Raw genomic sequence first — 17,079 nt, 5'->3', positions numbered from 1 at the left:
AGTGAGCACCACTCTGCTGCAAAATCCAGAGACCTGGGAAGTCACCTTTGCCCCCATTCTCCATCCCATCAGTTGCTGAATCCCGCCCATTTGATCTCTCTTGACTCTCAACGCAGTGACTTCTTCGGTCAGATTTGCCCCAGCTCCAGATCCTTCCAGAAAGGGATCTCAGAAAGGTCGTCAACAAAAAAAGCCTTGTTGGAGTAAGTGTTCAGGCTCCCATGAAGACTACTTGTAAATGAATCAATTCACTTATATGGATATCTGCTGGTATTTTTGCTAAAAAGGAGCTGCTATCATGGGAGGCCAGGTTGAGATGTACTTCAGAGCTTAGGTTTTGGAGTCACATTTACCTGGGTCTGACTCTTGCCAACAATGTCAACATGGGGAAGTCAGTCACCCAACCTCCTAACCCTCCATTTCCTTAACTCTAAAATGGAAAGAAATACTTGTGTCTATCCCATGTTTGAGGGCATTAGAAGAGGTTATAGGTTATAGTTAATGGGCCTATCTTCACGTTAAACTAAATTATAGGTGGAAAGCACTTAGCTCAGTGCCTGACATGTAGTCAATACTTAAAAGCAAGTTGCCTATTGTTTATGCCATTGAGCGTATTTGTAGCCAAACTTTATTTATTCAATTTATTTGTAGCCAAACTTTATTTATTCAATTTATTTAATAAATGAAAGATTAACGACATGAGTAGTGGATTCTAGAGAGATGATGGTATAGATTTTGAATCTCCCCAAATCTGCATATAAAACAGAGCAAATAGATTGCTAAACCAAAAACCCATGCATGCATTTGCTACAAAAATAAGTTGTCTCCACAACCCTCAAAATACAGGTGGGTAGGAGCAAAACACCCACAGTGACAAGAAGTGCATGGTAGTGATTTCTACACAGAAACCAAGAGAAGCAGCAAAGCAGCATTCTATGGACCAGAAAACAAAGAACTCCAAGGTATTCAGCAGGTATTCACTGGGAAACACAGCTGACCACTCTGAGCACAGCAGCTGAAGCTGGTAGGAGTTTGCCCAGTCTAGTATCAGGGGCATTGAAAGGGCTCTCGATAAATTCTGAAGGAGGTGGAAGAATCGGGACATCAAAAGTCTATAATCCACCCAGTCACAAATCCTTCCAGGAAAAAGCCCCAAGGAAAAACTGTATGACGTGGAACCAAAATGCATCAGGACAAGGACCCTACAGACAAAGGAAAGAGGAACTCCAGATAAAAATGGGAGAGAACAAAGCCAGGAAACCTGGATAGCAAGCTGCCTTAGATGTTGACACTTCACAAAACAACACAAGAGATAGGTCTGTCAAGTTAGGAATGCGATCCTGAACCACACCATCTTCAAAAAGTTTAGAAAAACAAAGTTCACATAAAATGAGCAATTTCTACCCCTGTCTCTTGCTGGAGGCCCCTCAGCTGGCTCTATTTTGATCTCAAGTCCAAAGGTGGAATTTATCCTTCCAGGGAAATAGTCATATCTTTTTAAATCTGTAAGGAAGATAATAAGAAGGATATAGTGGATCCCCAAAACCCTAGTGTTCATGAAGATAGATTGGAATTTAGGTTTTGCCAAGGGCTCAGGGAGGTCTCTTCTTCCTCAGGCCATGTGGAATTCAAACCCTCCATCACGTCCAAACTAAGCCTCCGCCTCCACTCCAATACCCATGTGCAACTCTTAACTCCTCCAGGCGGTTTTAGGCGCTGTTTATGAGGTTGGGGAGGAAAGATTTTGGTTGTTTAATTCAATATACGGTGCCCTATAAGGCACAATCTGGCCAGAGGTAAGTGAGGCCAAACAGGGCATTGTCACTGCTGAATGACAGACAGCAGCACAGAGTTCAGCCAAGATGGTGGACTCCTCATCCCAGTGGTTAGTTTTCTGCAGCAAAAGTTGCACCTCTAGTTTGGTATCGCCTATAAATGCTTCATCCAGTTATCAGATTCTATGCTTCCTAAGGCCTCCTTCTTCCATTTGAAAAAGGAAAATAAAAGAAAAACATTAAAAGCAGTAACCTTTGGAAGAAAGATATGGAGAAATTTGGGCTGTAAATGTGTGTGTACCTTTGTGCAGCACTGATTACATTTTCTAGCCTTAAACATGTATTTCTTATATTATTTGTAATGGTAAATGTGGATTATCTAGGCATAAAACTCATGCATATGATATATTAGTAATCATCAACAATTACTGAAACAAAAGAGCAACAGAAAAGTATCAAAGTCAAATTCCATACCAAGTTATTACAAGTAAAAGGAGACTGAAGAGCAGAATAACACCACTGCAATACAAACACACAGAAAGATGTGCTGATAAAACAGAACGAACCTATAGACTACATTTCAAAAGAGTTAAAAGACACAGTGATGGGTTGTTTCATTCACGGTTCCCCCATGCATCAGCCTTCTGATACCCATGCTCCATGCAGTTCCCTTCCACGTGGTTGGCTATGGGTCTTGCCTTGACCAACCGAACATCAGGAAATGTGAAGCAGGCAGAGTCCTGATAAGCATGGGGGAACTGGCTCTACCATCTTGAAACTGCATGTGAGGAAGTTCACTCTAGCCACTTTGATGATGAAAGACCACATAGAGAAAGAGTGATATGTTCATCTCAGCTTCCCTAGCTGAACCCAGCTTCCGGCTGACCTACCAGCTGAATGCATTTTCATGAGTGAACCCAGTCAAACCTGAAGAGAAAACACTTGGTCAACCAAAAGAATTGCGAGAAATAACATTGTGATTGTCCTAAACCACTATGTTTTGACACAGTTTGTTACACAGTAATTGATAACAATATAGATATTCAGAATTAACACATAATAAAGGCATTAACAAAATTATATAAGACATGAAAAACAACATAAATTAGAATAAAAAACTCAGAAATCAGGTGAGAGAACTTAGGGAGAAAGAAATCAAGGGCAAATGATTTCAGAAATGAAGACTTCACTAGAAAATGCACGAAACAAATAAACACAATAGATAATGCCTTGGGAGAAAGAGAAATATAACAATGAGAACATTTTTAAAGAAATGAAGGAAGAGGTAATAAAGATTTGAGGGACAGTGAGAAATGTTGAAGATTGGCAAAGAAGATCCAGCATTCAGATAAGAGGCATCCATAACCAAGAAAATAAAAGCAAGAGAACAGAATGCATACTAAAAATGATAATTCCATAAAAATTTCTTTAAAAAAATCATTTTCTCCCATTCTGTAGGTTGCCTGTTCACTCTGATGGTAGTTTCTTTTGCTGTGCAGAAGCTCTTTAGTTTAATTAGATCCCATTTGTCAATTTTGGCTTTTGCTGCCGTTGCTACAGAATGGGAGAAAATTTTCGCAATCTACTCATCTGACAAAGGGCTAATATCCAGAACCTACAAAGAACTCAAACAAATTTACAAGAAAAAAACAAACAACCCCATCAAAAAGTGGGCAAAGGATATGAACAGACATTTCTCAAAAGAAGACATTCATACAGCCAACAGACACGTGAAAAAATGCTCATTATCACTGGCCATCAGAGAAATGCAAATCAAAACCACAATGAGATACCATCTCACACCAGTTAGAATGGCGATCATTAAAAAGTCAGGAAACAACATAGGAACACTTTTACACTGTTGGTGGGATTGTAAACTAGTTCAACCATTATGGAAAACAGTATGGCGATTCCTCAAGGATCTAGAACTAGATGTACCATATGACCCAGCCATCCCATTACTGGGTATATACCCAAAGGATTATAAATCATGCTGCTATAAAGACACATGCACACGTATGTTTACTGCGGCACTATTCACAATAGCAAAGACTTGGAATCAACCCAAATGTCCATCAGTGACAGACTGGATTAAGAAAATGTGGCACATATACACCATGGAATACTATGTAGCCATAAAAAAGGATGAGTTTGTGTCCTTTGTAGGGACATGGATGCAGCTGGAAACCATCATTCTTAGCAAACTATCACAAGAACAGAAAACCAAACACCGCATGTTCTCACTCATAGGTGGGAACTGAACAATGAGATCACTTGGACTCGGGAAGGGGAACATCACACACCGGGGCCTATCATGGGGAGGGGGGAGGGATTGCATTGGGAGTTATACCTGATGTAAATGACGAGTTGATGGGTGCTGACGAGTTGATGGGTGCAGCACAGCAACATGGCACAAGTATACATATGTAACAAACCTGCACGTTATGCACATGTACCCTAGAACTTAAAGTATAATAATAAAAAATAATTTTAAAAAAAATCATTTAAAACTGCACATTGAAAGAGCACCATGTGCCAAAGAATACAGACCCAGAATGGCCACCACCAAGTTAAATTCTGGAAAACACTGAACGTAAATGGAAAAGAAAATACTTGTTTTGTTTGCCACCCTCTCAAGCCTGAGCCATGGCTCTCTGGCTGAGCAGGAGTTCTCTAGACAAACCAAGAGGGGAGGGGTTGTCTAGCAGAGGAGACAGCTTGGAAAAGGTCCAAAGCTTCGAGAGAGCATTGTATCTACTGGGAACTGTGGAGCCTCATGGGAGCATGGGAGGAGGGTGTGTGGCAGCGGGCAGTGGCAGATGAAACAAGAGAAGGATGCTGAGTCTTAGGCATTGAGCCTGATCACATGAAAAGAAGGGGCCTGGAACACTCACCCATGTAGGGCTTGGTGCCAGCCATGGAGGAAGCCCTTTCTGCTCCTTTCACTACCGTCGCTATGTTGAAGTCTGTAATGTGAACATGTCCTGCAAATACAGAAACAGAAACTCCAGTTAGCACGGGCTGCAGGCAGCTGGGTTATTTAAAGCTGTGGTTTGCAAGGTGGGATACCGGGAAGAAAACATTAGAACTTCTATTTATAATACTATCTTATCTGATACTTTACAAATGTTTATTTTGTGTGCATGTTTCAGAAAGTAAATTCATTTGGTAACATGCATATTATTTTTACCTAAATATATTGAGGGGCAGGATACATTTTTTTATGGATTAAAAGTTTGGAGACACTGATGTGGAGAATTAAAGCTCGTGGAAAGAAATGAGACAGGTCACTCTAGATACCATCTCTCAGGAAAACTGTAGGTGGGCAGGGGTGGGTGAAGGATTCTCCCACCCAGAGGACACTGCTTGTTCTGCTGTTTGTCCGCTATGGTTACTGGAGACCTTAGTACTGTAGTTGATGAATTTAGTAGGGAGAAGAGACCACCTTTCATCCAGGCTGAAGTGATGGCAGCAGATGGGCATGGATAGGCTGGGTGTACCTACAAAGTAGGTGTTCAAGAAATATGACAAGGAAGGTAGAGGGAAAGAGAAGGAGGGAAGGAAACTCAGTGATGTGCAGGTAAAGGAGGGAAAAAGAAGAGAAGGAAGGAAGGGGACAGGGAGGAAGAAAACACCCAAATGGTCAGTACTTGTTTTCTGGGAAATTTTGGTCAGTACTTGCTTTTTGGGGAATTTGGTACACATACGACTCCAGCTCAGAGAGCCTTGGATAATAATTATAACTGCAATTACATTTCTCTCTATTTGTCTGTCATCATATCATGTGAAAATGGCTGGTTGGATTTTCACCAAACCTGACAGTGGTATTTGGGATGTGGGACTGAAATGCATAGATGGGTGGCACATGCAAAATTGACTCTGAGGGACTTGGAAGGCATCAGCAAGAGATGGGAAAACACATTTTGGAGCAGGTGCGTTGAGGCATGCTGAGAAGCCCATGGGACTACACATGGGAGGGGTATGCCCGATGTGATCAGCTACAGTGGACAAAAAAAGCACCAGCAGTGTAACATACAACCCTCTAATCTTAGACTGAACTGCCAGCACTGACGTGTGAGCAAGCTGCTCAGCCAGCTATCTGTCCAGTGATCCTAGGTGAGATGCAGCAGCAAGGCGCATCAGTGAGGATTCAGTGAGGATCCATAATCCTCTCGGGTACTTGTGAATGAAGCTTAAGGCATCCAGCCAGGTCTTTGCTGGGAGGCACAGTATTCCTACATAGGTAACATTTCTAGAACATACCCTGGCTGCTTTAGAGTCTGGGGCTTCCTCAGGCCCCTCCCTGTGGCTGCAATGGGTGTGTCTCCATTCAACCATCCATGGTCCCGTCTGAAAAGTAGCAGTGTGTAGTAGTAGTTGGGTGCACACACTCTGAGCCAGACTGCCTTGGTTTGGGCCTCAGCTTTGTTGGGAATAGCTGTATAACCTCGGGCAAATAACTTAATCTCCCTGGGCTTGCGTTTCCTCACCTATAAAATGGGGATGATGATGATAATAAAATACCCATCTCAGAAGGCTGTTGCAGAAATCAGGGAGTTTATACGTATGAAACGGTTAGAGTGAGGCTGACATGCAGGAAGTAGGGAAGCTTCTCATAAGTGTTTGCTCTTAGCATTATTATCCTGCCAAGGAGTGACTCAAAACCCATCTTCTCCGGCGAGGACTAGTCTATCCCCTGCACCCTCCTATTCCCTTATTTCTAATACCAACAAGAAAGAAAACTCATTACTGTTTTGCGCTTTGAGGCATGTGAAGGTGAGTGTATGCTGTGGTCATTGCTGTGCCCTACACCCACATAGTTCCACACACGGTGGCACACGTCAGCATTGCAAGAGGATTATGAAGCCTTCAAATATGGCTTTTGTTTGGTTTGTTGCACCTTCCCCCTCTTTCAAAAGTTTGGTATTTTCATTATGAAAGTGATGCCAGCTCATTAAAATAAGTGAAAGAATACAGACATGTTTTTGGGTTACCTCTTTAAGCCCCTCAATGTCTCTCCCACCCCCATGTAATCAATCACACAATTCATCTGGCTCCTCCATGATTTCTCTTGGCTTATGCATATCCATATATATGGGGGCTTTGGTATGTTCTTGCAATAATGAGATCATACTTCATGGGTCACTCTAAAAGTTACTTTTGAATTTAGCCATGTATCATGGAGTGTGCCTAAGAATGTATACCCACAATGCCCCCCAATGTCCCCCAAGCTAGTATACATAGGTCTACCTATGACATCCACAATCCTTTATCCTCCATTCTAAGTCCGGTTTTTTCCACAATTATTTTGGTGATAAGATTTGACCTGAAACATTCTTTTTCAGTTTCATTTATTCCATTTTGGATGAATGGAATAAATTATTCCAATAAATTTATCCATATAAATTTATTTGTTGGATAAATATCCAATAAAATCAAATATTAACGTATTTGATTACAAGGTGTTCCCACAAACCTGTATGGAGTATTACATAGTATAAAAATATATTATTTAAGATATTATTACATATTATGTTAAGCATGTTATTTTATATTATTATCATATATATTATCTAATATAAGTGAATTTCTACTTCTGAAAAAAATTCTCAATTATGAAAGCATATCTGCCCCAAGGGTTTCAGATAAAAAGCCATGGACCTAGAGTTACACAGTATTCCATAGTATGTTTGTATCATACAATGTGTCATTTATCCAGCAATTCCCTACTATGGGTATTCATGTTGTTTCCAACTTTGCTTGCTTAATTGTTTGTCTTGTTACTATAGAATATGTGACAAGAATTCCTGAATATATCTTTACACATTAGTACTTTTATTTCGACTGAATAAATTCCAGAAGTGGGATTGCTGAGTTCAGGGGTATGCATATTATGTTCTAAAAAGCCATAATTGATGGCACTATAAACAGAATAAGGGGATGTGTATTTCTCTGCACTTTGCCAGCACTCGTTGTTATCAGTGATTTCATGTTTTGCAAATTATATGGTGAGAAATGTTATCTCGCTGCAGAGGAGGCTGTCCGTTTCCCATGTGATCAGCCTCTCGGAACCTTGGTCAGTTTTCACTGGGAGCTCCTTGTCTTTGAGATACATTTGCCCTTTTCTCTGCTATGTGTGTTGCAAATATTTTCTCCTAGCCTATTGTTTGTGTTTTGACTTTGTTTATAGTGCCTTTTGCTATAAGGAAGTTTTAAAAATGCAAATAATATGTTAATTTTAAGTGTTATTTCTCTTGTAATTTTCCAATTTTCAGGAGCTACCCAGAATGATATCCTTTGTCTTTGGACAGTGTCATGCGTGGATATGATTCCCTAGAACTGTGGAAGCTATTTGTGACCACAAGGAAAAACAGTATAAAGATGTAGGCTGTCCATGGAGAAGGTAAAGCTTCAAGTATAGCAGAGAAATGGTGCCAGAGCCTGATCAAACCCTGCCTGAAGCCTCATTCCACTGAACTTCAGCTAAAAAATACCCTTTACTATTTAGGACTGTTTAAGTTGGGCTCTTTGTTCCTTTCCACTGGTGGTATCCCAACTGATGCAGACACTTAATGGCTATGTGACTTAGGTTATTTAAGCTCTGAAAGCCTCAGATTCCTCATCTGTAAGAAGAGCCTAATATTAATAGGGGCCTTGTGGGGTAGTTATAGGGCTAAACAGGATGGTTAGGAACTGAGAACATGACATTTGAGCAAAGATCTGAAGAAGAGGAAAGCAAGCTGTCAACACAGTTTCAAAACTCTGGAGGAAGAGGGCAGCTGGTGGAGGGGACTGTCAGCACACAAGGGCCAGCAAAGATGCCAGGGAGAAAAAGGGAGGCAGTGGGAAAGGAGTTCAGGAAGGGAAGGGAAAAATGTGTCAGGCCTTCTGGGCTGAGAGAGGATGGTGGCTTTTACTCCACATGAGAGGGTTTCGATATGATCGGACTCAATTTTGAATACTCTTTCAGCTGCTGTGAATGGATTACAGGGGCAAGGACCAAAGCAGGGAAACTCATAAAGAGGGGAAAAAATGCAACCCCTGGTTCCTTTAAGCCACTGTTATTTAGGGTTAATAACTGGTGTGGGATCGATGTCAAGTCTCATCTTAATCCTTCAAGTGGTCCTGAGGGGAGGGTATTACTATCCTTGTCTTTACAGAAGAATAACCTGAGGTTCCAGTCACTAGTGTCAGGACCAAGGTCTCAAGGCTGATATGTGCTGAAGCCAGAGTGGGGCTTTTCCCCCTGTCCCACTCTCCTCCTACAGAGCTGGGTCCTCACCTTGTTACCTCCTGGCCTTCAGGGATGCTCTGGAAGAGACGTGCTGTTTTCACCCAGGAATTCAGGCACAGTGGGCAACATCCTGCATGACAGACAGCAGGATTCCACTTCTGCTCTCCCCTGGCTGTGCTAATTGACGAGCTGTGACTTCCCAGTGAGCCTCATCTAATGGGCGACCGAAGATGTAGGAAAGTGAAAATCAGTGCCCAACAAGATTTCCTATGAGTTCCTTCTCAGGAGAATGAAAGTTTACTATAAAATGTGAAAATATGAACTGGTTTACTTTCCATAAACTGAAAACATCCAAAAATCAAAGAGAAGGAGACCAGGACATTGTGTATGACCCATTAATACGAGTGCTAATAGAGTATCAATAATCAATAATCATGCTCCCAGGCCTGTTTACGTACCCTGTACTCCAGACATGCATCTCTCCTTTCTTTGAACACATGGAAATGCATCTCATCTCCAAGCCTTTGATACCCCTTGGAATGTTCTTCCCTCTTGACTTCCTGGTAGATTTCCACTAATTCTTCAAAACTGACCCCAGAATTTACACTATTGATAGATTAGTGATAGAATTTACACTATTGATTTTCTACTCTAGTTTTTGTGCTCATATCAGGAAATGCACTACCACAGAGAGTGGTATCTCTAAGTCTTAGTCAGTTTGGGTTGCTACAACAAAATGCCCTTAACTGGGTGAGTTAAACAACAGACATTTGTTTCCCACAGTTCTGAAGGCCAGTAGTCTGAGATCAGGGTGCCAGCATGGTTGGGTTCTTGGTGAGGACTCCTGCTACGGTTTAAATGTATTTGTCAAAATTCTTATGTTGAAACTTAATCACCGATGTGATAAGTTACAGTCATGCCTCAGTATTCACATGGGGAACTGATTCCAGGACACCTCAGGAATACCTTAATCTGTGGACCTCAAGCCTCTTAAATAAAATGCCTTAGTACTTCATTTAACCTGCATACAACCTCCCACATACTTTAAATCATCTCTGGATTAATGATAATGCCTAATACAATGGAAAGACTATGCAAGTAGCTATTTTTAGTTACATATATTGTTTGTATTTGTATTATTTTTTATTGTTGTATTGTTATGTTTTGTCTGCTACAAAATTATTTTTGACAATTTTTTATCCACGGTTGGTTGAATTGAACCCATGGATACAGAGGGCCAACCACATTAAGAGATGCGGCCCTGGCCAGGTGGTGGCTCACGCCTGTAATCCCAGCACTTTGGGAGGCCGAGGCAGGTGGATCACAAGGTCAGGAGATGGAGACCATCCCGGTGAACACGGTGAAACCCCATCTCTACTAAAAATACAAAAAATTAGCCAGGCATAGTGGCAGGCGCCTGTAGTCCCAGCTACTTGGGAGGCTGAGGCAGGAAAATGGCTGGCATGAACCTGGGAGGCGGAGCTTGCAGTGAGCCGAGATCGCACCACTGCACTTCAGCCTGGGCGATAAGAGTGAGACTCCGTCTCAAAATATATATAAAAAAAAAAAAAAAAAGAGATGGGGCTCTTAGGAGGTGATTGGATTATTCACCTCATGAAACAGGCCTCACATTGCATTCACTGTTTTGATCTTCCATCTTCTGCCATGTGAGGACACAACTACAAGATATCAACTCGGAAGCTGAGAGCAGCCCTCACCAGACACTGAATCTGCCCATGATCTTGAACTTCCCAGCCTCCAGAACTGTGAGAAATACATTTCTATTATTTGTAAACTACCCAGAAATGAAAGAGACCTTGGGGCAGTCGAATCCTATCACCTTTCCTCATTCCTTATTGTTTGTAGGGATATTGTAATAGTCACAGGAGTATTGACAACATTCCATTTTAACTCTTGACTTTTAAGACTGCAGCAACCTGATGGAATAACCCCACGTGTGTTTATCAAAGGAATTTGAGCCTGGCTGTAGCCTAGTATGGCTGTCTTACTGGGACCTCCAAGGCCACAGCCTGGGAGAATAGAACGTCTGCTTGTAGGGGCAGGCCTTGCTCCTTTTGTGAACACTTTTATGGGTGCCATGCTTCCCTAGAAATTCCTGGGAGTGGGTGCAAATATAGCTCCCTCTAGAGGAAGGAAGACCGAGAGTTAGGATGAAAGGGAATCTACAAGCAGTCGTCTCCTTTCAAGTATTCTCTGGCTTGTTTCACTTTCATCATTCTTGAATTTGGAATAAGTCTCAGGTGAACATCTGTCCCCATCTCAGCTGGTTTACAGGACCCAAATTATGCCTAAGCCAGAGGTCAAAGTGGGGTTGCTTCAAAGAAGCAGCGGAAGCCCAAAAGAGATGAGAATCAGGGCTGTGGGCCCTGCAGCTCCCTCCCCTGGTAGGCTCCGGCCATTTCCAGCAACCCTGGCTCTCTGCTAATAATAATTGCACTTTGGAGCTGTGGGCACTGATTGTAACACTGGCTGCCGCTGCTGGACACAGGATCAAACATTCTGGGCACCACATAGAACTATTCTTTTCTTCCCATTTATCTTCATGGAGATCACAGCAAACTTATCACAGGACAATGGCAAAAGGGAAAAAGAAACCCAATCAAATTCCATGGTACTAGCTTATCCAAGCTTCTTTTGGCTTATGACGGTAGGAAGACTATGTTTTCGGCACGTGTCTTTGCCTGATAAAGAATAAAATGAGCCTTTGATTTTTTTTTTTTTCTGTTCCATTTAATTTGGCTTCCTTCTGTACCTTGGTCGTGGGGTGGGAATGCAGGGCCTTAAAAAAATAATCTGTCTGCTCCAGGCTGTCCCCATGCACAGGTGAAGGATGGAAAACAACCAGTGACAAGAAATGCAACATTTCTTAGCTTTACTGAACTCCTTCGCTGAGATTTGGGAGGGACACTTCCATCCCCAGCTAATTCCGGTGCCCCCATGCCCTTTGATTCCATAAAAGCTGCCAGGCATGTGCCCCCAGTTTGAGCTGATGCTGCATGGAAAGCACCCAGTCCAAGGCTTTTGAGAGAGCTCAGAAATTTTTAGTTTTATTCCACCATTTCTCTAGGTCCATGGTTCTTAATGTCAAGCCAGTAGCTTTTGACGTTCATTAGGGCTGCAGAGCCAAGGCTCCCTAATACACTTCCTTTCTATCTCACTGTAGTGAGCGTGTGATTTTATGAATCATATTAATCACAATTAGTAACATTTTGGAGAAGTTTTTGCAACACTTTCCCTATTATGATGTGCTCCTTGCAATGACTCCAGGAGGTGCCATGCTGGACACTAGATTCTCACACTTAGCATCCTCTCCCACTCCTTTCTTTGCTACCTCCTGTATCACAAGAGCCAGAAGGGGGAAATGCATTTTCTAACTCTCTTGCAGCAAGGGTTCTGGCCGAGATTTCGATTCTGCTGATGAGATGCACTCAGGTGAGAATTTGTGAAAGCCAAACAGAGGCCAACTTTTTGGGGCAGAGCAATCTCAATAGATGAAGGAGTTTGCTGGGGTAGGGCCTGTCTGAACATTGTCTAGTCATGCCATCCACGGTGTAAACAGTTGAGAAAGTGACTCTCTCATCCAAGCTCCTGGAGCCAGAATTCAAGCCCCAGGTAGGTTTCACTCTAAGCCCTCTTGTCTTCCTACTTCTTTAAGCCATTGTCTTTTGGGGGCAATGAAGCTCCGACAGGCAAAATGAACTGAGAATAGGCAGCTGCCCAGGGATGGCGCTGCCTCCACCCTGGGTCATGGGGTGGCAAGACCACTGCTTCCCCTACTCTGCTCCTAACTCATTCCATCATATGGGGCTCTTTTCCAGACAGGTGTGCCTCATGGAGCCAGGGGCTAGGTCACATGTTTCTCCAGATCAGTATCAAATACTGTCCTGGGAACAGTGGATAATTAAGATTATTCTTACCAGGCCAAGCTGGAATTGGACCCAGTGGTAGCAGGAATATAGGAGGGAAGGACTGTCCTTCACTTTCAATTTCCATGAGAAGGATGCATTAGTTTGTTCTCGCATTGCTATAAAGGGATACCTGAGACTAGGTAATTTATAAACAAAAGAGGTATCATTGGTGGCTCATGGTTCTACAGGCTGTGCAGCAAGCATAGTGGCAACTCCTTGGCTTCTGGAGAGGCCTCAGAAAATGTACAATCATGATGGAAGACAAAGGGGAGGCAGAAGAGTCACATGGATGGAGGAGGAGGAGGGAGAGTGGGAAGGTGCTACACACTTTTAAACAACCAGAACTCACAAGAACTCACTCATTCATGAGAACACCCCCAGGATCTCATCACCTCCCACCAGATCCCACCTCCAACACTGGAGATTACAATTTGACATGAGATTTGGGTGAGGACACAGATCCAAACCATATCAGAATGATTTGTCCTAAGTACCTTATTAGCTTCTTTCCACTCCTTCATTCCCCATCTTAGTCCATTTGGGCTGCTGTAACACAATGTCATAGACTGATTAACAACAGACATGTGTTTCTCACAGTTCTGGAGGCTAGTCCAAGATGAAGGCCCTGACAGATTTGGTGTCTGTGAAGGGCCTGCTTCCTGGTTCAGAGGTGGCAACTTCTTGCTGTGTTTTCACATGGTGGAAGGGGTGAGGGAACTTTCTGGGGTCCTTTTAATAAGGGCACTAATCCCATTCGTGAAGGTTCCACCCTCACGACCTAATCACCTCTCAAAGGCCTCTGATATGGTTTAGGTCTGTGTCTTCACCCAGATCTCATGTAATCACCAGTGTTGGAAGAGGGACCTGGTGGGAGGTGATTGGATCATAGGGTTGGATTTTCCCCTTGCTGTTTTTGTACTAGTGAGTTCTCACAAGATCTGACTGTTTATAAAAGTATGTGGTACTTCCCTCACCCCCCCAAACTCCTGCCAGTCATGTGAAGTCTTGCTTGCTTCCCCTTCTGCTTCCACCATGACTATAAGTTCCCTGAGGCCTCCCCAGCCATGACTCCTGTACAGCCTATGGAACTGTGAGTCAATTAAACCTCTTCTTCATAAATTACTCAGTCTCAGGTAGTTCTTTATAGCAGTGTGACAACAAACTAATATAGAAAATTGGTACCAGGAGTGAGGCATTGCTATAAAGACTCCTGAAAATGTGTAAGTGACTTTGGAACTGGGTAACTGGCAGAAGCTGGAAGAGTGTGGAGGTCTCAGATGAAGACATGAAGATGAGGGAAAGTTTGAAACTTACCAGAGACTTGTTAAATTGTGACCAAAATGCACAGTGTGAGACAATATTGTTTTTGCTGCTTAAGCCTGTCAGTTGTGGGGCTTTATTATGGTAGCCCTAGAAAATACAGAGGCTATTTGCTGGCATCCTCAGTGTCTCACATACCATGTCTTCAGGACTTTAACACTCTCCCTTGGCACAGTGCTGCAGCAGAAGCCCCGTTTCTGGCAGCTCACTGGAAAGAATCTTACTACAATCTTCCTCAGGAGATGCAGAACAGCTTTAAAGTGCATTACTATGTGCTTATTCTTACAGTCTTGGGACCCATATGGTTCCAAGACATCCACCATTGGCTCCTCAGGCTTAACAGAAACATCTCAGCCTTCCAACTTGTATGAGTGGCTTCCTCTCTCTTTCTTCTCAACTGCTACAATCCCCATGTCTGATGTTTCATAAACAGTACATGCCCAATTTTTTAGTTTCCTGGAGTCTCTTCCTCCTGGCATGCTGGGGGTAGCACATACAATGTTTTGACAAGAGAAAAGGGGGTGTCAACATGGCTGGCCATGGCCATTTTGGGGAGCACTCATCACATTTATCAACAAATATGTTAGCAACAGATGGGGAGGCAATTCTTTGAAACGAGTGCAGTTAGTGAGTGTTATAAAATACAGTACATTAATAGAAAATTTGAGGTACAATAAGGCCACCAGATCAGGAGATGACTGATAGTTTGTTACAGTTCCCAAGAATGGGGGCAGGCCACGTCATGGGCAGGGGAGACAGGGAAGCATCAGGGCCGCTCAAGAGGATGGGGAGTGGGGAAATGTGGGCCAGAGCCTTTATTGTGGTTTCCATGGGAAGGAATGGGTGAGGCAAGGTTAGCAGGCTTAGGATTGACTAGTCTGAGTAATTTCAGTGGACTCTGGGTTCTAGGGGCTATCTCTAGTTTTCTGGTACCTGGGGGAATTAGGGGAGGTGAGGAGGGGCCTAGAACATAAAATTCCTAGGACAGCGGATAAAGAAGGTGTTGGGGGTATGACTCTGGATTGGTTGGTTGGCATCTGAAACGCATGCCTTAGGGCAAGTTGTTTACCAGCTCTAGGATTGGCCAGCCCTGGGCAGGGCAGTCAATCAGTTTAGCAAGGCTCCAGAGGTCAAACCTTCAGAATACAGAAAATACAAGACATGGATCATTCAATAAAGAAAACAAATCCACTCTGACCACATGGCTGCTGCGTTGCCAGCTGCTGAAGATCCAGATCAGGTTTCTGAACCCCACTGTGCCCATCCCACAGTCACAAGAAATGAGTGTGTACCTCTGAAATGCCATCCCTCAAAGGCTCTACTGACCTCCGGTATAATTCAGGATCCAATGTACATGTCCCTTCCTCCAGGAAGCCCTCCTGCACTACTCTCCTGGTCTCAGTGACCTGCTGGCCACAGCCCCATGCTTGCTCTGTCCTGGCCTTGACCCCAATGGGTCATCATCAACTGTTTACATTTCCACTCCTCCCACAGCCTTGGCTGCAGATTAGATCCACCTGGGAACAGAAAAAGATCCCACTACTCAGCACTCTGAATCAAATGAGAACTTCTGGAGGTGGAGCCTTGGGACCCAGGTGATGTGCCACCAGGACAGAGAACAGCCACCCCAGACCATGAGGTCCTCGGCCACAGGGACTCTGCCTCCTGTGGTCACTGGGCATAATGCCTGGCCATGGCAGGTTTGCAACAAGCAAACCACTTCCCAAATACAGAAGAGGACGAGGACTACATTCTTCACTGTCATCATCAATGATCTTTGAACCAGGGCCCTCAGTGGCACTTAAGGGCAAAATACAGCCTCTTTCCTTCTGTCTCTCACTCTTCTCTCCTTGCCCACCTTTGGGGAAGTCCAGCTCCTGTGTGGAAAGCACTAGCCCACATGCCTGTGTATGTGGCTCCATCCATTCCATTTCCACTGGCCTCTTCCATCACCCTCGTGGTAGAAAACTGCATTAATGGCCTCAATTCTTCACCCCTCTCTGGATCACCCCATTGCCATGTGCCTTTGCAGTGTCCTCTCCCTCAGACTCTAGGTTTGGCCAAGTGACTTGCTTTGTCTCCTGCATTGGTGGCAAACACGACATAGGTGGAGGTTTGAGTGGTTGGGTTCTTCTGCTCTTGTTGCTGCTATGGCCATGAGCAGACCATGCAGATGAACTTGCAGGGGATGAGCTCAAGGAGCAGGGCTGAGTCACCTGGCCAGCCAGCCAAGGCCAGAGGGGATCGCCTGACAGCCAGTTGAGCCTCAGACATTGGAGTGGGTTTAGCCAACATCAACAGCACTGCCTACCCAACCTTGGTCTTAGGAGCAAGCCCAGCCAAGATTAGCCCAGCCCAGCCTAGAGTCTCTCAACCCCAAGATTCTGTGAGCTAAATGGATGTTTTTTGTTTATGCCATTTAAGCTATGTGGTTATTCATTACTCAGCTTTATTGTACCAACAGAAAATTAATTCAGTTGCTTCTCCCTTCCTCTATGTCTTTAAATTCCCCATTGTCTTGATCTCACGATCCTCAGCCTAAAATGAACTCAGCTCTTTTCCCTGCCTTGTTCTGAGGTGCTGTATCTTCTTTCACTCTACTTTACCTCAATGCATGGTCTCTCTCTGCTTTTGCAGCTGGCTCAAAAACTTAAATCTCTGAGCAGAATTAAAATGTCCATTCTAAGACATAAAACCCTGAAAGATCAGAAAGCAAGGAAGACACTAGGGGAGCAGAGAAGCTTGTGAGAGATGCTTGGATTTTGTGTAACTAGCAGATCTTGGACATCATTAACAAAATAGTAATGCATTTGTTTAATTA

At 43.4% G+C, this 17,079-nt stretch overlaps 1 protein-coding gene across 3 annotated transcripts in view; it reads right to left on the bottom strand.

Moving 5' to 3' along the window:
* STK32B (serine/threonine kinase 32B) overlaps positions 1–17,079 on the bottom strand; it is a 412,340-nt gene that overhangs the window by 69,869 nt on the left and 325,392 nt on the right. For all 3 annotated transcript variants that reach the window (XM_003898462.5, XM_009206514.4, XM_017958564.3), the window contains one exon: positions 4,670–4,759. In XM_003898462.5, coding sequence (XP_003898511.1) covers positions 4,670–4,759 — 90 coding nt within the window. The remainder of the gene's footprint in view (positions 1–4,669; positions 4,760–17,079) is intronic.

Source organism: Papio anubis, chromosome 3 (genome assembly GCF_008728515.1).
Source record: "Papio anubis isolate 15944 chromosome 3, Panubis1.0, whole genome shotgun sequence".
NCBI classification, from domain to species: Eukaryota; Metazoa; Chordata; class Mammalia; order Primates; family Cercopithecidae; genus Papio; species Papio anubis.
The sequence above is the reverse complement of the archived record's forward strand: the minus strand, read 5'-3'. Positions and strand labels throughout refer to the sequence as shown.